At 42.9% G+C, this 27,644-nt stretch overlaps 2 protein-coding genes across 8 annotated transcripts in view; one reads left to right on the top strand and one right to left on the bottom strand.

Annotated features, from left to right (window-relative positions):
* Positions 1-27,644, bottom strand: part of SPINK2 (serine peptidase inhibitor Kazal type 2) — a 467,655-nt gene that overhangs the window by 89,009 nt on the left and 351,002 nt on the right. The gene's annotated exons all lie outside the window — the stretch shown is intronic.
* On the top strand, positions 16-27,584 carry REST (RE1 silencing transcription factor). Of its 4 annotated transcripts, XM_050791236.1 has the most exons (5): positions 43-341; positions 2,758-3,664; positions 11,815-11,898; positions 21,594-22,822; positions 22,871-27,584. In XM_050791236.1, the coding sequence occupies exons 2-5, from the start codon at positions 2,767-2,769 to the stop codon at positions 23,897-23,899; spliced, it is 3,240 nt and encodes a 1,079-aa protein (XP_050647193.1). In that variant the 5' UTR covers positions 43-341; positions 2,758-2,766; the 3' UTR covers positions 23,900-27,584. The 4 variants fall into 4 exon arrangements, with proteins under 4 accessions (XP_050647195.1, XP_050647193.1, XP_050647194.1 ...); XM_050791238.1 differs by having other exon boundaries at positions 16-341; positions 21,594-27,584; XM_050791235.1 differs by lacking the exon at positions 43-341 and adding an exon at positions 1,041-1,167 and having other exon boundaries at positions 21,594-27,584.

Raw genomic sequence — 27,644 nt, forward strand, 5'->3', positions numbered from 1 at the left:
GGCGGCGGCGGCGGCGACGCGGACTGGGTGCGCGGCGCAGCGTCCTGTGTTGGAATGTGCGGCTCCCGCGAGCTCGCGGCGCAGCAGCGGAGCGAGCGCCGCCGAGGCCCGGGGCCCCAGACCCCGGCGGCGGCGGCGGCAGCCGAGACGGCAGGGCGAGGCCCGGAGGTCTGAGCACCCTCTGTAGCCCCACTCTTTGGCCTTCTTCGTCCTCGACGGCCCCAGCACCCAACTTTTCCACCCTCCCCCACCCCTCCCCCGAAACTCCAGCAACAAAGAAAAGTAGTAGGAGAAGGAGCGGCGACTTGGGGTCGCCCGCCCCTCCTCCCCGAGGAAGGCCGGTAAGTGCGGCGCGCGGCTGGGGGCTCGGTCAGGGTTGGGGGAGGGCCGGCCGGGTGGCGGCGGTGGCGGGAGGGGGAGGGCGCGGAAGGACTAGGAGCCAGGCGCTGTCCAGGGCTGATTTGCAGATACTGTGGCTCCGGCGGCGGCGGCCGCGCCGGGCGGGGGCTGGCGGCCGAGCAGGATCGGGTTACACAGCCGCCGCCCGGGGGCTGGGGGCGTTTGTTGGGAGCGGCGCGTCGCCTGGACCCCCTCCCCACTGGAGGCCGGGACGCCGCCTCCGCGCTGACCGGACGCTCCTCCGAGTCGGGTCCTCTGAGACCAAGGAGCGGAGCTGCTCGGGCCCCTAGTCCTGAAACTTCCTCTACTTCCTCCTCCTGCCCCCGGGTCCCACCGCAGCCCCGCGCCGGCCCGCGGCCCTCCTGGTCCCCTCCCCCAGGGCTTCTCCCTGTCGCCGGAAGGCGCCGTTGAGTGCGGCCGGGCGGGTTGAGTCAGCCCCGGGGCCCGGGCGGTTCCGCCAGCGGGGCTGGACAGCGATTTCTGCGCTTCGGCCGCCCGGCGCCGCTGGCCCCCGCGTCCGGCTACCCGACCGCTGGAGCTGGCGGGGCTGGGGCGCGCGTCCTGCCGGGCGCCGTGGGGGAGTGAAGTTCGCAAACTTCCGGGGCGCGGGGGCGGCGGCTGGCCCGCGTGGGGGCCAGCTCCGGTGCTCGGAGCCCGACGCCTCGCGAGGGCGCCCGCGGAGCCTCCCCGGCCCTGGGCGTTGGGCGAGTCCCGGGGCAGTCGGAGGGGCCCGGGGGAGGTCGGAGAAGCCCGGACGCCGGCTGCGCGGTAACTTTCCGTTCTTTCTCGGGACGGGGGCCCTAGGGCTGGGGAGGGGGCTGCCTGGACTCCGGGAGGACTCGGTCCGGCCAAACAGCGTCCCGAGCTTGCTCCCTTCCCCCGTTTTAGTGTTGGAGAGCGCAGGAAAAGGCTCGGGACGAGTGTCAGGGCGACTCCCGCGAGTTGGTGTGTAAATATGTGCAGTGAGCGGGCCGAGGCGAGAGGAAGCGAGAGCGCCCGAGTTTGCAAAGAGCTGCTTTGTGTTTGGTATTTTGAGAAAATGGCCGAATGCCTATTTCAGTTAGGAATGCCGCCGCCGAGGCAGGCGCTGGTGGCAGCAGCACGGAGGAATTCGTGCGGCATGTTGGGCTTTCGGGCTGTGCTTGGATGGTCTTCCTAACAATCGTTAAAATTCCATTTGGGGTGGCAGTTAGGGGGTAGGGAGCGATTAGAAAAGTCGATGTTGGGCCAAATTGCCGAGTAGCTTGGGCTGTTCAGCCCCAGGACAGCCTTCGCCCTGTTTTCTGTGATGGCATTTGCTTCCAACTTTTGTTGGTACGTAGAACTAAACCGGTTTGTGTTTATACACTTGGATGAGGCGGATTACTTTTTGTATTTTCGGTTTAACTTTATTTTCTTAGAACTTGTTACTTCTTTTAATTTGCAAGTGAACACTTCGTTTGAGAATGGCACCTTTTAGATTGAGAAGTAACGTAGCATTTAGAAAGCCCAACTTGTTTTCAAGAAGGTGATCTTGTAATGGCTTCCACTAGGCAAGTAGGCCAAGTCAAGCACAATGCAAGAAAGTTGCTGATTGTCGAGTTGAGTTCCACGATGATTTTATTCGTATTGAAAAGCTTGGAATTCAGTGTTGTGGAACTTCAGCCTGCAGAAAAATAAGCTTATTCATTTTTATTTGTGAAGTTTTGAATAAATCAAACTTCCTTTTTCACAAGAAAAGGGGTCCATAATGTTTTTCCTTTTAAGCCTGTGGAGTTGTCGAAAAATTAAGGGACTGACTGGTAGTGGTAGTTTTTCACAGTAGTTTATTCTTTTGGAGTTAGTTGAGTTCATGCGAAATCCAATTAAGTTGAACAATTATTGCAGGCTTCTACTTTCCAGATGTGTTTGTGTACTTAATAAATGCACTGAATGGCTTGTGGATTTCTGGGCTTTCTGATTCAGACCATTGAACTGTTGAAGGGGGGAAAAGTTGGGAGGACAATAGTTTACTAATGTTTTGAATTTTTGGAGTAATTTTAACAGTAAAAATGAAGGTTACTTTTTATCCCCACCAGAACAATTAAAAGTGCTTGAGGGACCACATGCCAGTGGCTGGATGGTGAATGAGTTACGTCAAACAATTGGTAGAAGTGTTTTCTAGGGATAGTAGACTTTTTTTTTTGGTGATTGCCGTAAAGACTATTGGGAATTAACTGCTGTTTTAAAGATTTGTTTTTAATAGGTGATGAAGTTTACTGAGTTATGAAGATCATATTGGAAAATTTTTAAGTTATGAAGATTTACAGTGATGTGGTTTTAAGCCAGTAACAGCAGTGTTTAAACTGGTGCTCTTGTTTTGTTTTGTTTTTAATTCAGAATACAGTTATGGCCACCCAGGTAATGGGGCAGTCTTCTGGAGGAGGAGGGCTGTTTACCAGCAGTGGCAACATTGGAATGGCCTTGCCTAACGACATGTATGACTTGCATGACCTTTCCAAAGCTGAACTGGCCGCACCTCAGCTTATTATGCTGGCAAACGTAGCCTTAACTGGGGAAGTAAATGGCAGCTGCTGTGATTACCTGGTCGGTGAAGAAAGACAGATGGCAGAATTGATGCCTGTTGGGGATAACAACTTTTCAGATAGTGAAGAAGGAGAAGGACTTGAAGAGTCTGCTGAAATAAAAGGTGAACCTCATGGACTGGAAAACATGGAACTGAGAAGTTTGGAACTCAGCGTTGTAGAACCTCAGCCTGTATTTGAGGCATCAGGTGCTCCAGAGATTTACAGCTCAAATAAAGATCGTTCTCCTGAAACACCTGGAGCAGAGGACAAAGGCAAGAGCTCGAAGACCAAACCCTTTCGCTGTAAGCCATGCCAGTATGAAGCAGAATCTGAAGAACAGTTTGTGCATCACATCAGAGTTCACAGTGCTAAGAAATTTTTTGTGGAAGAGAGTGCGGAGAAGCAGGCAAAAGCCAGGGAATCTGGCTCTTCCACTGCAGAAGAGGGAGATTTCTCCAAGGGCCCCATTCGCTGTGACCGCTGCGGCTACAATACCAATCGATACGATCACTATACTGCACACCTGAAACACCACACCAGAGCTGGGGATAATGAGCGAGTCTACAAGTGCATCATTTGTACATACACAACAGTGAGCGAGTATCACTGGAGGAAACATTTAAGAAACCATTTTCCAAGGAAAGTGTACACATGTGGAAAATGCAACTATTTTTCAGACAGAAAAAACAATTATGTTCAGCATGTTAGAACTCATACAGGTAAGAGAAGCTTTCTAGTCCATAAGTTCAGTTCTCTTTTCTGATTGTTACTTGAGTGGTTAAGTAGTGCTTGAGAAAAAGGACTCTGGTTCAAATCCAGGTTCCATTTTTGCTATCTTTGTGACCTTGCACAAGTTGTTTAACCTCTTTGTTCAGAAATTTCTCCATGGAGTAACAATATCTGGGATGGGAGGATTATGTGAAGTTACATGTAAAGCACAGAATGTTACCTGGGAGAAACAGCCAAGAGATCTTACCATGCTCTTCCTAAAGTACATATCCTAACTTGGGATTTACCTTCAGCAAAGTAGACTGGCCGTGCATGGTGGCTCATGCCTGTAATTCCATCACTTCAGGAGGCCAAGGCGGAAGGACTGCCTGAGCCCAGAAGTTCTAGACTAGTCTGGGAAACATGGAAAGACCCCCGTCTCAAAAAGAAAACAGAAAAAAAAAGTTTCTATATTTATTTCTGTGACAGTGAACACATTTAAGATGCAGTATAGTTTCTGAAAGGAATTGAGGGCTTATATAAAAAGGAAAACTCAGTGATTAACCTTGCATATCTCCACTTAACAAAAGCCTCAAACTTGGAAACATTTGACTTATAGCATTGAGTTCCTAAATGGAACAACTTGTCTTTGTCCACAAAAAAGAAATGTGAGAAGATAGTTTTTAAAACATGGGTGGGATTATCACCAATTGAAACTATTTTGCTATGAAAGCAAACACATGTAGAAAATGTATTTTTCAGACAATTGTGTTTAGCGTGTTTGAACTCATACTAAGCGCAACTGTATAAAAAAAGTTGAAACTGTTTTTTTTTTTTGAGACGGAGTCTGGCTCTGTCGCCCAGGCTGGAATGCAGTGGCACAATCTCGGCTCAGTGTAACCTCTGCCTCAAGGTTCAAGCGATTCTCCTGCCTCCACCTCCCTGGCTCAGCCTCCCAAGTAGCTGGGATTACAGGCGCCCACCACTGTGTCTGGCTAATTTTTTTTTTTTTTTTTTTTTTGACACGGAGTGTCACTCTGTTCCCCAGGCTGGAGTGCAATGGCATGGTCTTGGCTCACTGCAACCTCTGTCTCCCAGGTTCAAGCAGTTCTCATGCCTCAGCCTCCCGAGTAGCTGGGATTGTAGGTGCCCACCACCATGCCTAGCTAAGTTTTTGTATTTTTAGTAGAGACAGGGTTTCACCACGTTGACCAGGCTGATCTCAAACTCCTGACCTCGTGATCCACCCACCGCAGCCTCCCAAAGTGCTGGGATGACAGGTGTGAGCCACCGCACCTGGCCAATTTTTTTTTTTTTGAGATAGCTTTACTTCGTCACCCATCCTGGAGTGCAGTGGTGTGATCACTGCTCACTGCACCCTCGACCTCCTGGACTCAAGTGACCCTCTTGCCTCAGTCCCCCAAGTAGCTGGGACCACAGATGCATGCCACCACACCTGGCTAATATTTGTATTTTTTGTAGATACAGGATTTCTGCCATGCTGCCCAGGTTGGTCTCTAACTCCTGAACTCAAGTAATCTGCCCTCAGTCTCCCAAAGTGCTGGGATTATGGGTGTGAGCCACCATATCCAGCCGACTTAATTTTTAAAAATTTATTTTATTTAGTTATTTTTTACATCCCAAAGACTTGAAACTATTAAGTGGTAGGCTTAAACAATAAAACTTGCAGGTGAGATTCCATTACAAGAATGACCTCTGTTACAAGATTGCTAGGCCCCAGCAGATGGATGGCTCATGTGTCGAATGCTTTAAAATTTAGTCCAGTAAAAGAATTTGTGGTCCCTTTGGAATTCATCATAACCTGTGATTGTCTCCATGCTTTGAAATCATTTGATTTCAGAAGTAAAGGTCAAGCATTATAAAAATATGTAGAGTAGGAAATGAAAGTTACTTGGGGATACAACCCCATTAATCACTTGACAGTTTGAATTAGACAAATTGTTAGACTAAACCAGCCTCACCTACAATATCTTAAATCCCAGCCATCATGTGTACTAAACTCATAAATAAGTACATCATATTCATTTAGCTGGAATTACAGGTGCCTTCCATCATGTCCGGCTAATTTTTGTATTTTCAGTAGAGATGTGGTTTCCCATGTTGCCCAGGCTAGTCTCGAACTCCTGACCTCAGGTGATCTGCCCACCTCAGCCTAATGAAGTGCTGGGATTGCAGGCATGAGCCACCATGCCTGGTTTATTTGGTCTTAATGCTTATTTTTGCCCGGTATTACCTTCATTCTGATTCTTTTTTTGTGTGTGTGTGACAGTTTTACCCTTGTTACCCAGGCTGGAGTGCAGTGGCGCAATCTTGGCTCACTGCAACCTCCGCCTCCCAGGTACAAGCAGTTCTCCTGCCTCAGCCTCCTGAGTAGCTGGGATTCCAGGCATGTGCCACCACACCTGACTAATTTTGTATTTTTATTAGAGGTGGGGTTTCTCCATGTTGGTCAGGCTGGTCTCAAACTCCCGGCCTCAAGTGATATGCCCGCCGCGGCCTCCCAAAGATTACAGGCATGAGCCACCATGTCCATCCAGTTTTTTTATGTATGTATATGTGTGTGTGTGTGTGTGTGTGTATATATATATATATATTTTTTTTTTTAGATGGAGTCTTGCTCTGTTGCTCGTGCTGGAGTGCAATGGCGCGATCTCGGCTCACTGCAACCTCCGCCTCCCAGGCTTAAGTAATTCTCCTGCCTCAGCCTCCCGAGTAGCTGGGATTACAGGCGCGTGCCATCACGCCCAGCTAATTTTTTAAAAATTTTTTAATAGAGACAGGATTTCACTGTGTTGGCCAGGCTGGTCTCAGACTCCTGACCTTGTGATCAGCCCGCCTCAGCCTCTCAGGGTGCTGGAATTACAAGCGTGAGCCACTGAACCTGGCCTTTTTTTACATTTTAAAACAATTGGGTGATGTATAGATTGAAGGTTAATATTTTGACTATGTAAATTCCGAAAGTATCTCTTGTATTAAATGGATAGTTCTGAAAATTATGGAAAATAAATTCATCTGGTGCGGAAGAGTAGAAAAGACAGGAATCACTTAAATTGATAGTGTTCAGGAATTACTTCTCATTTCCACTTGTAAGTAGCCCAGTTTTCTGATTGACTTAATGGGCTTAATTGTGTTTCTTGTGCCCAGTGTTAGGTGCTGTCTTCTTTTCTGTGCTAATCTTCAGAACAATCCATTGAGGAAAATAGCATCTGTGATGATAGTTCATGTTTGCAGAGGGGAAAACTTCAGATTTAAAAGCCTGAAGTGATGTTCCCAAGGTTATATACAAGTATCACATTTAAAGCCTTCCACGATGGCTCACGTCTGTAATCCTAGCACTTTGGGAGGCTGAGGCAGGAGAATCGCTTAAACCTGGGAGGTGGAGGTTGCAGTGAGTCGAGATTGCGCATCTGCACTCCAGCCTGGGCGACAGAATGAGACTCTGTCTCAAAAAAAACCAAAAACAAAAGTAGCATTTAAAGTTCAGCAATCTCCACTCACTGCAGCCTCCACCAAAACCAGGGGAAGTTGGGAGCTGGGGATTACTTTCATTCAGGTTGACCTCTTTAGTTTAGTGATTTTGTTTGTTTGTTTTTTTTTTTTTTGAGACGGAGTCTCGCTCTGTCGCCCAGGCTGGAGTGCTGTGGCCGGATCTCGGCTCACTGCAAGCTCCGCCTCCCGGGTTCCCGCCATTCTCCTGCCTCAGCCTCCCGAGTAGCTGGGACTACAGGCGCCTGCCACCTCGCCCGGCTAGTTTTTTGTATTTTTTAGTAGAGACGGGGTTTCACCGTGTTAGCCAGGATGGTCTCGATCTCCTGACCTCGTGATCCACCCGTCTCGGCCTCCCAAAGTGCTGGGATTACAGGCTTGAGCCACCGCGCCCAGCCTTGATTTTGTTATTTAACTAGTTCACAAAATCTACTTTTAAAGAAAACCTGGCCGGGTGCGGTGGCTCAAGCCTGTAATCCCAGCACTTTGGGAGGCCGAGACGGGCGGATCACGAGGTCAGGAGATCGAGACCATCCTGGCTAACACGGTGAAACCCCATCTCTACTAAAAAATACAAAAAAACTAGCCGGGCGAGGTGGCAGGCACCTGTAGTCCCAGCTACTCGGGAGGCTGAGGCAGGAGAATGGCGTGAACCCAGGAGGCAGAGCTTGCAGTGAGCCGAGATCTGGCCACTGCACTCCAGCCTGGGCGACAGAGCGAGACTCCGTCTCAAAAAAAAAAAAAAAAAAAAAAAAAAAGAAAACCTTTTTGCCTGTATGTGTAACTGAAAAATCTGTAGGTAACTAAGCTTTCTAGAGGAGAGTTATGCCTAGTTTGTGGAATTACACAGATAAAGTCATCTGTTGTAAAGAATTTAAAAGCAGGCTGGATGAGGTGGCTCATGCCTATAATCCCAGCGCCTTGGGAGGCAGGCAGATCACCCGAGGTTGGGAATTCAAGACTAGCCTGGTTGGCATGGTGAAACCCTGTCTCTACTAAAAATACGAGAAGTCCCAGCTTCTTGGGAGACTGAGGCAGGAGAATCGCTTGAACCCGAGAGGCAGAGGTTGCAGTGAGCCAAGATCGTGCCACTGCACTCCAGCCTGGGCGACAGAATGAGACTCTGTCTCAAAAAACAATAAAACAAAAGAATTTAAAAGTAAATTATTTTTGATTCTTCAAGTTTATCTGCAGTGGTATTTAATTTTTTCCAACTTCATTGAGATACAATTTACATATACAGTTCACTATAGATTGGCCTATTCTGAATATTTCATGTAAGTGGCATCATAATATGCAATCTGAATAATGCTGCTATGAATATTCATGTTTAAGTGTTGTGTGGACATATGTTTTTGTCTCTTTTGGATGTATACCTAAGAGTGAGATTGTGGGGCAGTATAGTAGCAACATTTTGGGTAACTGCCAAACTGTTTTCCAAATTAGCCATGCCATTTTACAGTCCCACCAACAATGTGTGAGGGTTCCAATTTCAGCACATCCTCAGCAATAATATTGTTAACATCTGTCTTTGTGAATACAGCTATCCTAGTGGGTATGAAGTCTTCATCTCATGTGGTTTTGATTTGCGTTTCCCTCACAGCTAATGATAATGTTCATCTTTTCTTTTTTTTTTTATTTTTGAGGCGGAGTCTTCACTCTGTCGCCCAGGCTGGAGTGCAGTGGCACCATCTCGGCTCACTGCAAGCTCCGCCTCCCGGGTTCGCGCCATTCTCCTGCCTCAGCCTCCCGAGTAGCTGGGACTACAGGCGCCCGCCACCGCGCCCGGCTAATTTTTTTTTTTGTATTTTAGTAGAGACGGGGTTTCACCGTGTTAGCCAGGATGGTCTCGATCTCCTGACCTCGTGATCCGCCCATCTCAGCCTCCCAAAGTGCAGGGATTACAGGCGTGAGCCACCGCGCCCGGCCAATGTTCATCTTTTCATGTGTTTATTGGCTATTTGTATATCCCTTTTTTACAGAATTCCATTAATGTAAAACTATCTTGATTGTTCCAGGTCATAAGGTAGGCATTCTGTTGCTACCAGCTCTTTACACTAATACATAGCTACCAGCGAATTACAGAAGAATAGTTACTAGGAACACATTTCCCACCTATCACCATTCTTTTTGTTGTTGTTGTTTGTTTTTTGTTTTGAGACAGGGTCTCGCTCTGTTGCCCTGTGTGGAGTGCAGTGGCATGATCACGGCTCACTGAAGCCTCGACCTTCTGGGCTCAAACGATCCGCCTGCCTCCCAAAGTGCTGGGATTACAGGCATGAGCCACCATGCCTGGCCTATTCTTGTTTTCTGTGTACCACCTTTTCCTTATTTTATTAGACAACATTTGTTTCTGTCTTAGACAAAATTGATAGCTGACATTTATTGAGGGCTTTACTATGTGCCAGACACTGTGTTAAATGCTCTGCATGTATTATTTAAACTTTTGCAATTACAGGGAATGAAGATTCTGTTAGTTTTGCAGATGGGGAAACGGGGTGTTTTAGTAACTTTACCAAGGTCATAATTATCTTGTGTCTGGAGACTATATTAAAACAAATTGTACACCTTTTTTTAAAAGCTTGTTTTGCTGGGTGTGGTGGCTCACGCCTGTAATTCCTGCACTTTGGGAGGCCGAGACGGGTGGATCACGAGGGCAGGAGATCGAGCCCATCCTGGCTAACAAGGTGAAACCCTGTGTCTGCTAAAAATACAAAAAAAATTAGCCGGGCATGGTGGCGGGCACCTGTAGTCCCAGCTGCTCAGGAGGCTGAGGCAGGAGAATGGTGTGAACCCAAGAGGCGGAGCTTGCAGTGAGCTGAGATCTCGCCACTGCACTCTAGCATAGACAACAGAGGGAGACTCCGTCTCAAAAAAAAAACAAAAAAACCCTTGTTTTGTTGTTGATAGCCGTGTCTAAAAAGAATATACATGTCCTACCTTTGAGTCTTAAAATTATTCAGTATTAAATCACTGGCTTCTAGTCTTCAGTCCCTGTAACTTTTGTAATTTGTTTTAAAAATTGGTAACTGGTTGGGCATGGTGGCTTATGCCTGTAATCCCAGCACTCTGGGAGGCCAAGACAGGTAGATTGCTTAAGCCCAGGGGTTAGAGACCAGTCTGGGCAACATGGCAAAACCTGGTCTCTACCAAAAAAAAAAAAATTATCTGGGCTTGGTTGCCACACCTATGGTCCCAGCTACTTAGGAGGCTGAAGTGGGAGGATCTGTTGAGCCCGGGAGGTCCAGGCTGCAGGAGCTATGTTCACGCCACCGCACTCCAGTCTGGGCGACAGAGTGAGACCCTGTCTCATAAAAAACAATAAAAAGAAAATTGATGATCTTCTCTTACATTTTTCTTTTTAACTTACTGTTTTTTATTTATTTTTACTTTTAGAGACAGGACCTCTCTCTGTACTCGAGGCTGGAGTATAGTGGTGCCATCATAGCTCACTGCAACCTCAAACTCTGGGCTCAAGTGATCATCCTGCCTCAGCCTCCCAAGTGAGACTATGGGGTCTCACTTTCACCCAGGCTGGAGCACAGTGGTACAATCATGACTCACACTAGCCTCATCCTTCCTGGGCTCAAGCAATCCTCCCATCTCGTTCCTCCCAAGTAGCGGGGACCACAGGCATGCGCCACCACACCTAGCTAATTTTTCTGTTTTTTGTAGAGAGGAGGTCTTGCTATGTTGCCCAGGCTAGTCTTGAACTCCTGGGCTCAAGTGATTGACCTGTCTTGGCCTCCCAAAGTGTTGGGGTTACAGTTGGGGGCCTCAATCCCCATGCTCAGCCCAGGCTTTTTTTTTTATTTTTTATTTTTAATGAGATGAGGTCTCACTCACTGCAACCTCCACCTCCCGGGGTCAAGCGATTCTCCTGACTCACTCAGCCTCCTGAGTAGCTGGGACAATAGGCACATGTCACTGTGCCTGGCTAATTTTTTTTTTTTTTGTATTTTTAGTAGAGGTGGGGTTTAATTATGTTGGCCAGGATGGTCTTGAACTCCTGACCTCGTGATCTGTCAGCCTCGGCCTCCCAAAGTGCTGGGATTTCAGGCATGAGCCACCGTGCCCAGCCCCAGGCTAGTTTTTTAAAATAAATTTTTAGAAATGGGGTATTGCTGTATTGCCCAGTCTGGTCTGGAACTCTACCACTTGAAAATTTTTAGCATAAAGCAGTTACATTCTCACTCAAAAGTATTGTTGTTTTAAGCTAACACTTTCAAATGGTAGTAGATTCGTCATTTACAAGTTAAAAAAAAACTGTTAATAGCATCAGACAGTTGGGGTAGACTTTTTTAAAAGGTGAATCTTATATAACAAAAATATGCTTTGTACCTTATAAAGATAGTTTTTCACTTCTCGCTACTTAATGTATTAACATGCAGTATCACTGTGAAAATTCAAAGGGCTTTGAGAATTCAGAAAGTCAATGTTTTTTTGTCAGCAAAGCCAAAATAGTGTAGTCATAGTTTCTGAAATAAATAACTTACATTTTAAATACATGATAAATTGATCTTTTTGCCAGAAATAGGAAAAAAAAAATTCTTGTTAAAATGTGCTGAGCACTGAATATTGTTGCATTGTTAGTAAGAATTGTATTTGGCTTATTTTGTGACATTTAAACACTCTTCATTATTGAAATTTGCAGGAGAACGCCCATATAAATGTGAACTTTGTCCTTACTCAAGTTCTCAGAAGACTCATCTAACTAGACATATGCGTACTCATTCAGGTTGGTAAGAAATGGGAACTTTCCTATCATTTTCAGTCAACGACCATTTTAGGGAAGTTCTTCTAAGGGCTTGTAACCGAGTCGTTTATTTATTATTTATTTTTAATATAATTTAGAAGTCAGAATTTGAAAATCAATGTTCTGTCAATCTGAGGACATGGAATCCAAAGGTGGACTTCCTGAAAATGAAATTTTTTTGTACACTTTTTCTGGGAGGAGGGGCCTTAATTCTCATCAAATCTTTGAAGTGTTCCGTGACTCCAACAAAAGTTAAACTAATGTACACCAAGGCTGATTGATCCTTTAACCCCTACTTCTCACATTTCTCCTAACAGTATAAAGCTGAGACTCACAATGTGTGGTTGACAAGTGTCAGGGATTCCTTCTTAGCTTCTCAGGTCCTGAAATTTAGGTTTGTTCTGTTTCAAGGTTTGGTAGAGCTTTTGAGGACTGACTGCAAAATCTTAGCTTGAAAAAGAAAATGACAATCTAGGATGCCAATTTATTAAGCTATAGTAAGAGTGTAGGACCGTGACATGAGAGATTCGTCCACTGCAGGGACTGAAACAATCACCATCACCGCTCAGAGTTAGTCTCCATTGGCCAGCACTGTGGCTCAAGTCTGTAATCCCAGCACTTTGGGATGCCAAGGTGGGCAGATCACCTGAGGCTGGGAGTTCGAGACCACCCTGATGAACATGGAGAAATCTTATCTCTACTAAAAATACAAAATTAGCCAGGCATGGTGGTGCATGCCTGTAATCCCAGCTACTCAGGAGGCTGAGGCAGGAGAATTGCTTGAACCTTGGGAGGCAGAGGTTGCGGTGAGCCAAGATCATGCCATTAAGAGCAAAACTCCATCTCGATAAAGAAGTCCCTATTAAAGTATGTAAGTGGCCAAGTTAAAAAGTAATGTTAGCATCGGTGATCTTGCTTGAATGGGTAGCCCTGATTGACTCTTGGTGAACTACCACTTTTACTTTTTATTTTTTATTTTTTGGAGACAGTCTTGCTCTTTTGCCTAGGCTGGAGTGCAGTGGTGTGATCTCAGTTCACCACAACCTCTGCCTCCGGGTTCAAGCAATTCTCCTGCCTCAGCGTCCTGAGTAGCTGGGATTACAGGCGCACATCACCACGCCCGATTAATTCTTGTATTTTTAGTGGAGATGGGGTTTCACCATGTTGATCAGGCTGGTCTCGAACTCCTGACCTCCTGATCTGCCCACCTTGGCCTCCCAAAGTACTGGGATTACAGGCATGAGCCATCACGCCTGGCCGAACTACCGCTTCTGATTAGAATACAGATTTAGAAAGTATATCCCTGTGGGAAAAGTATCTTCAATCTTGCTGTTACAAAAGCCTGTGTAGGCCTGTCCCCCTTAAGTTAGTAAATTACCTTACCTTAGATGTGTGCTATTCAGCTGAGTAGCCATTAGCCACATTAAGCTTTTGAAGCAGTAGTAGTTTAAATTGATACTTATAAAATATGTACTTACCAGATTTTTTGTTGTTGTTGTTGAGACAGAGTCTTACTCTGTCCCCCAGGCTGGAGTGCAGTGGCATAGATTTCAGCTCACTGCAACCTCTGCCTTCCGGGTTCAAGCAATTCTCATGCCTCAGCCTCCCCAGTAGCTGGGATTACAAGCAGGTGCCACCATGCCCAGCTAATTTTTGTAATTTGTCTTGAACTCCTGGCCTAAAGTGATCTGCCCATCTTGGCCTCCCAAAGTGCTAGGATTACAGGTGTGAGCCACTGTGCCCGGCCACAGATTTCAAACAGTATGAAGAAAAGACTATCTTTCTCTGAAGCAGGTTAGAGAAAAAATAAAGAATGTTAAATATTTATTTTTCAAGTTGATCATATGGCAAAACTGTTATATACATTGGCTTTAAAAAGTAATAAAATTAATTTTACCTGTTTCCTTTTTACGTTTGTAGTATGACTACTAGAAAATTTAAGATTACATGTGTGATATGCATTATATTTCTACTGGACATTGCTGCCATGAGTTAGTAACAAGACTTGATAATCAGACTTGATTATATTGCAGATTCTGATTTATTTGAACAGCTATGAAGGTGTCCTATAGTATGCTTGCTAGCCTTTCCTGACCCTACATGGTTGTCACACTAATGTACTTTGAGTGTTTTTTTTTCCTAAACCTCTAAGCCATTGAGTGGTGCCACTTAACCAGAAACCTGGTTTTATTATTTTTGGGTGTTTTTTTTTGTTTCATTCTCTGATGGTAACGTGGATGCAATCTCAGACTTTGGAGGTAGGCATCATGTCCTGTTGATAGTTGTACTCTAGCTTTTTAGTGAAATATTTAAGAGTTTTGTAGTAGCAGTAATATTACTTTTTTTCTGAGATGGAGTTTCGCTCTTGTTGCCCAGGCTGGAGTACAATGGTGTGATCACAGCTCACTGCAACCTCTGTCTCCTGGGTTCAAGTGATTCTCCTGCCTCAGCCTCCCGAGTAACTGGGATTACAGGCATGCGCCACCACACCTGGCTAATTTTGTATTTTTAGTAGAGATGGGGTTTTACCATGTTGGCCAGCGTGGTCTCAAATTCCTGATGTCAGGTGATCCGCCTGCCTCAGCCTCCCAACGTGCTGGGATTACAGGTGTGAGCCACTGCTCCTGGCCAAGAGCTTTATATTAGTTAACTAGTTTTAGTCTTCATAACTGTTTTATGTTGCATGAGTTCTATTATCCCCATTTTACAGACCTTTTTTCCTGTAGAATGTCATTCCTTCTGGATATGTCCACTTGTTTTTTCATGGTGTCATTTAGCTTTTCTTCTGTCCCTTATATTGTAAACTAAATTTAATTATTGTAAATTAAATTTAAATGCTTGATAATCTTTCTCACAAATGATAAGCCTCATTTAAAGTCACATGTGGTTGATCCATTAATATAATGTTAGGTCACTGTATTTAGAATGACTACATACTTTTATCCTTTTGTTCAATTAGTAATACTTTGTCTTGTCACTATTTAAATGTTTATGATGTTTTATACCAGTTGATAATCTTTGCCTGAAACCATTGTATTTGGGTTTGCAAAATGTTTTGAGTTTTGCCTGCTATATTTTAAAAATGATTTTTAGTATTTGTTGTTAACAGTATAGCAAGTATTTTAATGGTATCTTAAAAACTAGTAGTAGCCACTAGCTATTGTATGTATGCTGGGTACTAAAAACAAGTATTTCCTGTCTCCAATCTTAGTACTAAGAAGATACTGAGTTTCAGATTACATATTATAGGATACAAGCTCACAAATAAGTAATTTTGTTGTTGTTTTTGGAGTTGGGGACTCTGTTGTGCAGGCTGGAATGCAGTGTTGTGATCATGCCTTACTGCAACTTCAAATGCCTGGGCTCAAGCCATCCTCTTGCCTCAGTCTCCTGAGTAGCTAGGTCTACTGGCACATGCCACCACTTCAGCTAATTGGGGATTATTATTATTTTCAAGACAGTTTCGCTCTTGTCACCCAGCTGGAGTACAATGGCGCGATCTCGGCTCACTGCGACTTCTGCCTCCCGGGTTCAAGCTATAGATTCTTCCTCAGCCTCCTGTGTAGCTGAAATTACAGGTGCCTGCCACCATGCCTGGCTAATTGTTTGTTTTTTTTGGAGACAGGGTCTTGCTCTGTCGCCCAGGCTGGAGTGCAATGGCGCGATCTCTGCTCACTGCAAGCTCCACCTCCCGGGTTCACGCCATTCTCCTGCCTCAGCCTCCCGGGTAGCTGGGACTACAGGTGCCCGTCGCCACGCCCGGCTGATTTTTTTGTATTTTTAGTAGAGATGGGGTTTCACCGTGTTAGCGAGGATGGTCTTGATCTCCTGACCTCGTGATCCGCCTGCCTTGGCCTCCCAAAGTGCTGGGATTACAGACGTGAGCCACCATGCCCGGCCAAATTTTTGTATTTTTAGTAGAGGTGTTGACTAGGCTGGTCTTGAACTCCTGACCTCAGGTGATCCACCCATCTCAGTCTCCCAAAGTGCTGGGATTACAGGCATGAGTCACCGCGTTTGGCTGGGACTATTATTTTTATTTAAATATACTATTCATTTATTGAGACCGAGTCTCACTGTCACCCAGGCTGGAGTGCAATGGCGCGACGTCGGCTCACTGCAACCTCTGCCTCCTGGGTTCAAGCGATTCTCCTGCCTCTGAGTAGCTGGGACTACAGGCTTGTGCTACCATGCCAGGCTAATTTTTTGTATTTTTAGTAGAGACAGGGTTTCACCATGTTAGCCAGGATGGTCTCAATCTCCTGACCTTGTGATTCGCCCACCTCAGCCTCCCAAAGTGCTGGGATTACGGGGGGGGGAGCCACTGCATGCAGCCAATATCCTATTTCTTTTTATGGAGACTGGGTCATTCTGTGTTGCCCAGGCTGGCCTCTAACTCCTGGCCTCAAGCAATTCTCTTGTCTCTTACAGGTATGAATCACTGCCCAGACATACATATTTTTTATTTTTTCTATTGATAACGTTGGTTCCAAGGGACTCTTTTAAATAGCTGGGATTGTTTGAAAGATATTGTAATGGTTTGAGAGCCTTTGTAGAATAAATTTTAAAAACAATATTTTATTGAGGTATAATTTATAAATTTAAAAATGCACAGATCTTAAGTGTACAGCGCAGTGACTGTGCTTTCACCTATTTGATTATCACTCAAGAACAAGAGATGGAATATTTCTGCTTAGAAACACTTTGCCCTTTCCACTCAGTCTTTCCCCTGGATGATATTTTGTCTCCTACCAAAGAACATTATAGCATTTTTTGTTTGTTTGTTTGAGATGGGATCTTACTGTCACCTAGGCTGGAGTGCAGTGGGTGCAATTACAGCTGCCTAAACCTCTTGGGCTCACGTAGTCCTCCCACCTTAACCTTCCAAGTAGCTGGGACTACAGGTGTGCGCTGCCATGCCTGTTTTTTTGTTTTTTTGTTTTTGTAGAGATGGAGTCTTACTATGTTGCCTAGGCTGGTTTTGAACTCCTGGGCTCAAGCAATTCACCTGCCTCAGCCTGCCAAAGTGCTAGGAATACAGGCATGGGCCACTGTACCTAGTTTTAGAACATTCTTTTATAAAGTGTTCTTGAGACTTATCCATGTTGCATTATTGGACTTCATTTTATTGCTGGTAATGTATTGTATGTCCCCATTACTTTTTACTTAAAAATTTTCTTTGCTGGCTGTGCATGGTGGTTCACACCTGTAATCCTAGCGCTTTGGGAAAGCAAGGTGGGCGGATTACCTGAGGTCAGGAGTTCAAGACCAGGCTGGCCAACATGGTGGTACCCCATCACTCCTAAAACACAAAAATCAGCCTGGCATGATGGCAGGTGCCTGTAATCCCAGCTGCTCGGGAGGCTGAGACGGGATAATCACTTGAACCTGGGAGACAGGGGTTGCAGTGAGCCGAGATCGCACCACTGCACTCCTGCCTGGGCGGCTGAGAGAGACTCAGTCTCAAAAAAAAAAAAAAAGAGAGAAAAATTTATTTGCCATTCTCTCTAGATTTTTGTTTTGTTTTTATTTTTAATAGAATTAATTCAAATCCCTTTTTTTAAAAATTGAGAGGCTTGTATTTGTGTATTTTTCACTGCAGCTTTGACCTCCTAGGCTCAAACGGTACTCACACCTCCGCCTCTGGAGTAGATGGCGCTGTAGGCTTGTGCTACAACATCTGTCTAAGTTTTAAATTTTTTTGTAGACAGGGTCTTACTAGGTTGCCCAGGCTGGTCTCAAACTCCTTAGCTCAAGCAATCTTCCTCACCTCATCCTCCCAAAAGTGCTAGGATTACAGGTGTGAACCACTATGCCTGGCCATTCTTCTAAAAATATTTTTGTTACATATGTATAAATCTTGGAAAACGCTTTCCCTTTTTGTCTTGGCTTACACCTATAAATTCATTTCGGAGGCATAAAACAGACGACTGGCAGATTTATAAAGAAGAGAAGCTGTTACTAGAATTGGGAAAAAGAATTTAAAATTGTTTGTACAGGGCAAAAAGATTAATATTCAGGTAGGTACTAATTAGAAAATCTTGATGAACATGATATAAGCAAGATTTAATGGCAATAAAGTAAAAATTATGGGAGAAAAACAATGGAGCAAATAAATCATGCCATCAAATTTTAAACAGAAAATTTCTACATCCTCCCTTTCCGTTCACCATTCCTTAGGTAGACCCTTGTACCTTGATTGATGCTTGCTTGCTGTATAGATCTCCTTATTCATTAGAGTTATAAAACAGTCCTATTTTAATTATAATTATTTTATTATTAGTGTAAATTTGAAGAGGAGAGATAAATTCTACTTATCTATTTAGTCATAATGTAGGAAAGACAGGATACGTAAGAGTCTTCTCATTAATTGATTGATTGATTGAGATGGAGTCTCACCTTGTTGTCCAGGCTGGAGTGCAGTGGTGCAATCTCAGCTCACTGCAACCTCTGCCTCCTGGGTTCAAGTGATTCTCCTGCCTCAGCCTCCCGAGTAGCTGGGATTACAGGCACGTGCCACCATGCCCAGCTAATTTTTTGTATCTTTAGTAGAGATGGAGTTTCACCATGTTGGCTAGACTGGTCTCGAACTCCTGGTCTCCAACTCTTGACCTCTTGATTCGCCTGCTTCGGTCTTCCAAAGTGCTGGGATTACAGGCGTGAGCCACTGCACCCAGCCTTTTTTATTTTTTTATTTTTTGAGATGGAGTCTCGCTCTGTTGCCAAGGCTGGAGTGTAGTGGTGCAATCTCGGCTCACTGCACCCTCTGCCTCCTGGGTTCAAGGGATTCTCCTGCCTCAACCTCCCAAGTAGCTGGGACTGTAGATGCACATCACTATGCCTAGCTAATTTTTTTTTGTTTTTACAAAATGCCTCCCAAAATTTTATATTTTTGCAAAAATGCCTCCTAGAGTTCTGGGATTACAGGTGTGACCGACCGTGCCCGGCCAAGTCCGCCTTTTATTTATCCATACTCAGAGTTACCAGTTGGTTCCAAAAGTGAACAATTATAGATAATTCATTTTGAGTTCTTGCTCTCTGTTTCATGTTAAGGACTTTACATAGATAAGATTATTTATAGCTGACAACACTTAGAGAGTATTTTATAGATGAAATTGAGACTGGGCATGGTGGCTCATGCCTGTAATCCCAGCACTTTGGGAGGCTGAGGAGGGCGGCTCACCTGAGGTCGGGAATTCGAGATCAGCCTGATCAACATGGAGAAACCGCATCTCTACTAAAAATACAAAATTAGCCAGGCTTAGTGGCACATGCCTGTAATCCCAGCTACTAGGGAGGGTGAGGCAGGATAATCGTTTGAACCTGGGAGGCGGAGGTTGTGGTGAGCCGAGATCGCGCCATTACACTCCAGCATGGGCAACAAGAGCGAAACTCTGTCTCAAAAAAAAGAAAAAAAGAAATTGAACTCGAGAAAGGTTTCAGGACTTTGCTCAAAGTCTCAGAGTAAGCAACTTGCAGAGCTCGTTGTTTTATCTCCCAGTCTAGCTCTATCTAGAAGAAGTTCTTAGGCCTTATGCTACCTATCTTTCTATGTTCTATGTCCATATATGTTAAGAAAATGTTTGTCTTCATTTAAATCATTCACTGGAGAGGACAGTATAGAACCAGGTTTAGAGTAATGTAGCATGTTGTAGAAACCTGCATATTTATAAATCTGTTAGTAGACCAACATGGAGAAGAATTGTCCAGTCAGCTGAATATCCAATTTGACTACCTGGATAAGGTGATTATTTTATCACCAGGCATTTTCTAATCATGTAAAACTTAACATCTACATGGTTTTACCTAATGTCTGAGTTTTGTTTTATGAAAAGTTTTAGTAAGATTTGATATGAATTTGAGAATGTTTGAGATGAATTTTCATAAATGTCAATTTCCGTTTTTCTACTATGCATTCCATTGGACCAGTGGGGTATGGATACCATTTGGTAATATTTACTAGAGTGTGATCTAGATGGGTATGTATTCAGGTAGAATGTATTACTCTTATGCCTTTAATTTGGGGGTGGGGGTGGTTCTGGTTTTGTATGTATCAGTGATTGTGACTTTATTTTACATACCATATCTATTTGTGTGCCACTTCTCATTACCTAGTTCCTTTATGTATTTTATAGAAAGAGGAGGGGAGGAAATCAGGAAAGTTTTCTGAATAATTACCTTGGCTTGTATTTTTGCTTTAAAATAGCAATGCTAGCACAGGAAGTTTGCTAAGTGAAAATTTACTCAGCTCTTGCCATGATGGACAGAAGGATTAAATTTCAAGAAAAAGCCTTTGCTCAGGCTAAAGCAGAATTTCAAAACTTTTGCATCTAGGATTTGGGAGTATAGCCCAGCGTGAAAGATATTTTTCTCAAGATTTACCATAAGAAAATTAGGGTGGAGGGAGTACGGGAATTTTATTTTATTTTTATTTATTTTTGAGACGAAATTTCACTCTGGTTGCCCAGGTTATAGTGCAGTGGAGCGATCTTGGCTCACTGTAACCTCACCTTCTGGGTTCAAGCAATTCTCCTGCTTCAGCCTCCCGAGTAGCTGGGATTACAGGCGTCTGCCACCACACCCGGCTAATTTTTTGTATTTTTAGTAGAAACAGGGTTTCACCGTGTTGACCAGGCTGGTCTTGAACTCCTGACCTCAGGTGATCCACTGCCTTGGCCTCCCAAAGTGCTGGGATTACAGGTGTGAGCCACCATGCCTGGCTGGGAATTTTATTTATAGATTTATTTTTGAGTCAGGGCCTTGCTCTGTTGCCCAGGTTGGAGTACAGTAGCACATTCACAACTCACTGCTACTTCAAATTCCTGGGCTTAAGCGGTCCTCCTGCCTTTGTCTCCCAAGTAGCTGGGACTTCTACAGGTGCACTCCACCATGCCTGGCTAATTTTTTTTTTTAGACAGAGTCTTACTGTTGCCCAGGCTGGAGTGAAGTGGTGCGATCTCAGCTCACTGCAACCTCCGCCTCCTGAGTTAAAGCAATTCTCGTGTCTCAGCCTCCCGATTAGGTGGGATTACTGGTGTGCAGCACCATGTCCAGCTAATTTTTTTTGTATTTTTTAGTAGAGATGGGGTTTCACCATGTTGGCCAGGCTGGTCTCAAACTCCTGGCCAAAAGGTATCCGCCCATCTTGGCCTCCCAAAGTTAATTTTTGTTTTTATTTATTTTGCTCAGGTTGTTCTGTAGCTTCTGGGCTCAAGCAGTCCTTCTGCCATGGCCTCCCATAGAGTTGAGATTCTAGTCGTGAGCCACTGCACCTGGCCAGAATTTTATTTTCTACTTCATTAGGTATTTGTTTTAACTAAACACACACAAAAAATTAAAATTGATAATTTTCCCGCAAATTAACATCCAGAGCCCAATTGAACTTTGCCAATAGTTGTGTATGTCTTAAAGAATCTCTGTTCTTTAATAGTACTTGAGGACTCTAACTTGAACTTTTTTGAAGCTTGTGGTTGACTGAGATTTATTCCTCTCTTTTGAGAATCAATGTCAAAGGATAAGAGAAATGTTATACAAATAAATATGGTAAATGTAAGGTGCATGATACAGCATTTTCAATAAATAGTCTTTGTTGTTACTTTACATATACAGTTCCTTATATTTTAATCTTGAATTTGTCTTAATCTATGTCTTCTCTCATACTTTTGATTTGTCTTCAGGTGAGAAGCCATTTAAATGTGATCAGTGCAGTTACGTGGCCTCTAATCAACACGAAGTAACCCGCCATGCAAGACAGGTTCACAATGGGCCTAAACCTCTTAATTGCCCACACTGTGATTACAAAACAGCAGATAGAAGCAACTTCAAAAAACACGTAGAGCTACATGTGAACCCACGGCAGTTCAATTGCCCTGTGTGTGACTATGCAGCTTCCAAGAAGTGTAATCTACAGTATCACTTCAAATCTAAGCATCCTACTTGTCCTAATAAAACAATGGATGTCTCAAAAGTGAAACTAAAGAAAACCAAAAAACGAGAGGTGGACTTGCCTGATATTACCAATGAAAAAACAGAAATAGAACAAACAAAAATAAAAGGGGATGTGGCTGGAAAGAAAAACGAAAAGTCCGTCAAAGCAGAGAAAAGAGATGTCTCAAAAGAGAAAAAGCCTTCTAATAATGTGTCAATGATTCAGGTGACTACCAGAACTCGAAAATCAGTAACAGAGACGAAAGAAATGGATATGCATACAGGAAGCAATTCAGAAAAATTCAGTAAAACTAAGAAAAGCAAAAGGAAGCTGGAAGTTGACACCCATTCTTTACATGATGCTGTGAATGATGAGGAATCTTCAACAAAAAAGAAAAAGAAGGTAGAAAGCAAATCCAAAAATAATAGTCAGGAAGTGCCAAAGGGTGACAGCAAAGTGGAGGAGAATAAAAAGCAAAATACTTGCTTGAAAAAAAGTACAAAGAAGAAAACTCTGAAAAATAAATCAAGTAAGAAAAGCAGTAAGCCTCCTCAGAAGGAACCTGTTGAGAAGGAATCTGCTCAGATGGACCCTCCTCAGGTGGAGCCTGCTCCCACAGAGGCGATTCAGAAGGGACCCGTTCAGGTGGAGCCGCCACCTCCCATAGATCCTGCTCAGGTAGAGGGTGCCCAGATACAGCCTGCTCATGATGAGCCTATTCAGATGGAGGTGGCTCAGGAGGGGCCTGCTCAGAAGGAGCTGCTGCCTCCCCTGGAGCCTGCTCAGATGGCGGGTGCCCAAATGGTACCTGCTCACATGGAGCTGCCTCCTCCCATGGAGACTGCTCAGACGGAGGTTGCCCAAATGGGGCCTGCTCCCGTGGAACCTGCTCAGATGGAGGTTGCCCAGGTAGAACCTGCTCCCATGCAGGTGGTCCAGAAGGAGCCTGTTCAGATGGAGCTGTCTCATCCCATGGAGGTGGTTCAGAAGGAACCTGTTCAGATAGAGCTGTCTCCTCCCATGGAGGTGGTTCAGAAGGAACCTGTTCAGATAGAGCTGTCTCCTCCCATAGAGGTGGTCCAGAACGAGCCTGTTCAGATGGAGGCATCTCCTCCCATGGGAGTGGTTCAGAAGGAGCCTGATCAGAGGGAGCCACCTCCCAGAGAGCCTCCCCTTCATATGGAGTCAGTTTCCAAAAAGCCTCCTCTCCGAAAAGATAAAAAGGAAAAGTCTAACATGCAGAGTGAAAGGGCACGGAAGGAGCAAGTCCTTATTGAAGTTGGCTTAGTGCCTGTTAAAGATAGCCGGCTTCTAAAGGAAAGTGTAAGCACAGAGGATCTCTCACCACCATCACCACCGCTGCCAAAGGAAAATTTAAGAGAAGAGGCATCAGGAGACCAAAAATTACTCAACATAGGTGAAGGAAATAAAGAAGCCCCTCTTCGGAAAGTAGGAGCAGAAGAGGCAGATGAGAGCCTACCTGGTCTTGCTGCTAATATCAATGAATCTACCAATGTTTCATCCTCTGGACAAAACTTGAATACGCCAGAGGGTGAAACTTTAAATGGTAAACATCAGACTGACACTATGGTTTGTGAAATGAAAATGGACACTGATCAGAACATAAGAGAGAATCTCCCTGGTATAAATTCAACAGTTGAAGAAGCAGTTTCACCAGTGCTTCCCCCTTCAGCAGTAGAAGAACATGAAGCAGTGTCCAAAACTGCACTGGCATCACCTCCTGCTACCATGGCAGTAAATGAGTCTCAGGAAATTGATGAAGATGAAGGCATCCACAGCCATGAAGGAAGTGACCTAAGTGACAACATGTCAGAGGGTAGTGATGATTCTGGATTGCATGGAGCTCGGCCAGTTCCACAAGAATCTAGCAGAAAAAATGCAAAGGAAGCCTTGGCAGTCAAAGCGGCTAAGGGAGATTTTGTTTGTATCTTCTGTGATCGTTCTTTCAGAAAGGGAAAAGATTACAGCAAACACCTCAATCGCCATTTGGTTAATGTGTACTATCTTGAAGAAGCAGCTCAAGGGCAGGAGTAATGAAACTTTGAACAAGGTTTCGGTTCTTAGTTTGTAAGGTATATTACATTTTATATTCATTTATAGTAGCAGACAACCTTTTAAGATTGCTTTAATTAGTATCTGATGTTGATTTTTAAGTGGCATTCTTTTCCTTAGGACTTTTTATGTGTACCTGTTTGTTGATTGTTGTGTAAATTTTAGCAAATGTAAGAGAGTTAGTGTACTAAACCAGCAGATACCTAAATCTGTTAGCTTATGTGTTTAATTGAAATTAGAAGCCTAAGATGGTATAACAGCATTTTATTGCTTTATCCAGCTACAACTTGTCATTTTTTTCCTCCATGTCTTATCTTCCTGTTTCACTTTAGTTTATTCATTTTTTATTGAGATCTATAAAAAATTGGCTTACTTAATAGCAAATTACTTGAAGAATTTGCCTGCTTTATATAAAGTTAGCACTTTAAGATTTTTTTTTAGAGATAAGACATTTAAATTGAAGAAAATTTTCCCAACAATAGACATTTCTGTCAGTCCAAGTATTTACTTCCTGAGTTTTGATCAATATTTTTTATTTGTGTATGTTAATCATCATAAAAACAGTGATTTTGGTGTGTTTTTTATTTTGGTGCTTTAATGGCTTAAGATGTTGCACATTTTTTTTTCTTTTGGTTTCTGTTTTTGTTTTTTTTGCCTATGCAGTTAAATTTTTCCTAGAAATAGCATTTGTGTTGAACAGTAACACTTTATACATATATATGCATGTTTATTTTGTTCGGCGCTTTGGAGGGATGCTTTTAGACTTGTTTGCAAAAGGACAGTTTTCTTTTTCTTTGCTGCAGTTGTCTATTTTGCAGAATAATAGTGTGTGCAAGTTTGTGAGCAAATGAAACATGCAGGTTCAATCCATTGATTTTGATTTTTACATCTTATATCTATGCCAGAATCTGTATTTCATATAACTTATTTATTTTGAGTGGATGTAGTAAATTCACAGCTATCAGTTTTGATTTTGCAATAAATCACTAGGTTCCATATCGAACAAATTTTTATCTCAAATACCAACCATCAGTTTTTTGGTTTTTTTTCTGTGTGTTTTGGTACAGCTAATTCCTAATTGTAGAGTGTTAAATGCTTGAGGAAAACCTTTTCTCATAGATGGTTGGTGTCCATATGGCTACTTTACAATAAAGAACTGTAAGTGTTATTTGGAAACTGCAAACCTGGAATTAGGAGACATAATTATTCCTTCATTTATAGAATATCACTTGGGAGATTCCAAAGCCATAGCTATTACGCGGCAAACCTAGGATAAGAGAGGTAGTATGAGTGCTGGTAGACCAGCTGCAACTTTCCTATACAGTGAAAAAGGCTGGTGAAACAAGTACAGTCCAGATTTTTAAAAGTCATACTTTCTCAGGGATCTCCACAAACTGGTGGGTGTCCTGGCTGTCTGTGTGATAGCCTCTTTCTACAGGTGAGGCCTCAAATGAATTGCAGCTATCCTAGTGTTCCTATGAGGGCACTTTGTATGAAAAAGGGCATGTACTTCAAAACATTTTTGTAGGTTCTTTGGCCAGTTGCCAAAGTGTATGAAAGAATCCAATAGAGGATTTTTCTTACTGATAGCAGTCATTAATTGCAGTAAAATAAAATACGATCCCATTAGGGAATCTTGAATTCTGACCTCCCATATTCTGTTTTGAAATAACCACTTTATATATCATTTTTAAAAAAATCTGATGATCTCTTTGAGGCAGGTTTCAGATTTTGGCAGTACAACATGAAAGATTAGGAAACGCATTAATAATGTGTGGGTAGAAAGCTTGTTAAAAATCTGAGAGTGAAGTTTGAGTTAAAAGTTGTTTGAACATGGAATTGACTGGGAGGCCAAAGATTTAAAGAAGCAGAAGATTCTTCTCTTAAGACATGAGGAGTAAGTTGTGTGATAATGGTGTGTGTTTTGTGTGCATGAATGGACGTTGTAAATGTTGAATTCTAGGCTCCGACAATCATTGTCAACAGAAGATCAAGCTGCAAATATTTATGTTTTAAAACTTAAATTATAAAGCTAGTTAAGTCTTACTAACGACTAGTTTTAATGTTCATGGGTACATTTTACCTAAGTTACCGTTTACATTGTATAGAAAAAGATTCATCTTAAGCACAGATTGGTTATTAGGAATTAGTTTGGGGAAGAGGTTTTTTTGTGGATTCTTTCATACTGCAAAGAAAAACCATTTGCCTTTTGGGGAATTCTAATTCTAATCTAGTCTTAAGACTAAAGTGCTAAAAAGAAAAACATGAAGGAAATTAAAACCCCTTATTATTTGATTGATTTGTAAAAACATTGTTACTGGAAATTGATTGGACTTGAGGCCTTCTTCCAGAAAATAAGGACTTGATTGTCAGGCCTATATTAGGTTCTGAACCTTAATGCCGTGTATTTGTACTTACTAAAAATTGTTTCAATGAAAAGTACATTAGCAGTATGAACTTCTGGTCTAGGTGGAAGTTCTTCCATTTGAAAAATGTGATATTTGCATGGAACTGTTTGAATATTTTTATTTTCTAGTCCCCCTCCCCCACACTGGATAGAATTTAACCTAGAATTTTCCCTTTGGATAAAAGAACAAAAATTGAACATGTTATTTGTAAATTGATGTTTAGCAATTAGTGATAAACTTGAAATACTAGCGTATATTATAAGCCTTAATCTTAGGTAGTCTCATGAAAATGAATCTCTTAACTATCTTTTGAACCTGTATTCACATTGGTTTTCAAGATATTTTAAGTTATATTTTTTCCTCTTTTCAGAGCTGCTTCTTATTCTGGGGCTACTTTTTTAAAAAATTGTGTAATTCACAAGGGGCTGCATTTTTTTTTTTTTAATAAGACTTATAAGTATGGCTGGATCTTTTGCTCTAGTCTTCTAAGAAGGGCCATTTTATTTTTTAGAGTCACTTCTAAAGTCATGTGGTAATTAACTTTGGAGACTATTTTGCATATGAGTGTTGATACAAATTAAAACCCAAGTAGACCTCATTGCATGTCACCCTATGAATGTTGACAATGGAAGGAATACCTTGCCTGTAGCATACTGTCACTTCTGGACTGAAAAGCTGAGGAAGAAAGTTAATTTTCTTTTTTACATAAGTTAGAAAAACTTAACAGCTGGTGTTCCTAGTTTCCTGGTTGACCTCAGCAGATGAAGTGAACAGATAGTGTTAATTCAGATTGAAGAAATTATCTGAATCTTGGTTTGTGTAGATTTACAATCTACATGCAATATTAACTAAATCAGTTAGCTTTTACAGTTTCACATGTGTACATAGGTTCCCTCCCAGTCCCTTGCATATCCATTAGTTATTGAACTTTCTAAACTGGCATTGAAACATTACAACAATGTTTTGTTGCACCAATTTTATAAACTTATGCAGTGCAATACGTGTTACTTTTCTGAGGCAAACCAAAGGTAAATTTCTCAAGGTTCTTGCTGCCTTCTTTAGCAGCATTTGATGGAAGATCTTTTATACATTTGTAATAGATAAAAATAAACCAGATTGCAAATCCTTTTTTAAAATCTTAAACCATGTACCAAGTTTTTGGTCCAAATTGTGTAGGATAAGTTAAATTGCATTCTATTAACCAATATGAGTGTATTTCTGTAAGCATAGTTAATGTTGAAATAAAGTTTTAAAAACCATGATGCCTTTGTTTATTATTGGTATATCCAGAATGTAGGAAAGCCAAATTTATGTTGCTG

The sequence above is a fragment of the Macaca thibetana genome, chromosome 5 (assembly GCF_024542745.1).
Source record: "Macaca thibetana thibetana isolate TM-01 chromosome 5, ASM2454274v1, whole genome shotgun sequence".
NCBI lineage: Eukaryota > Metazoa > Chordata > Mammalia > Primates > Cercopithecidae > Macaca > Macaca thibetana.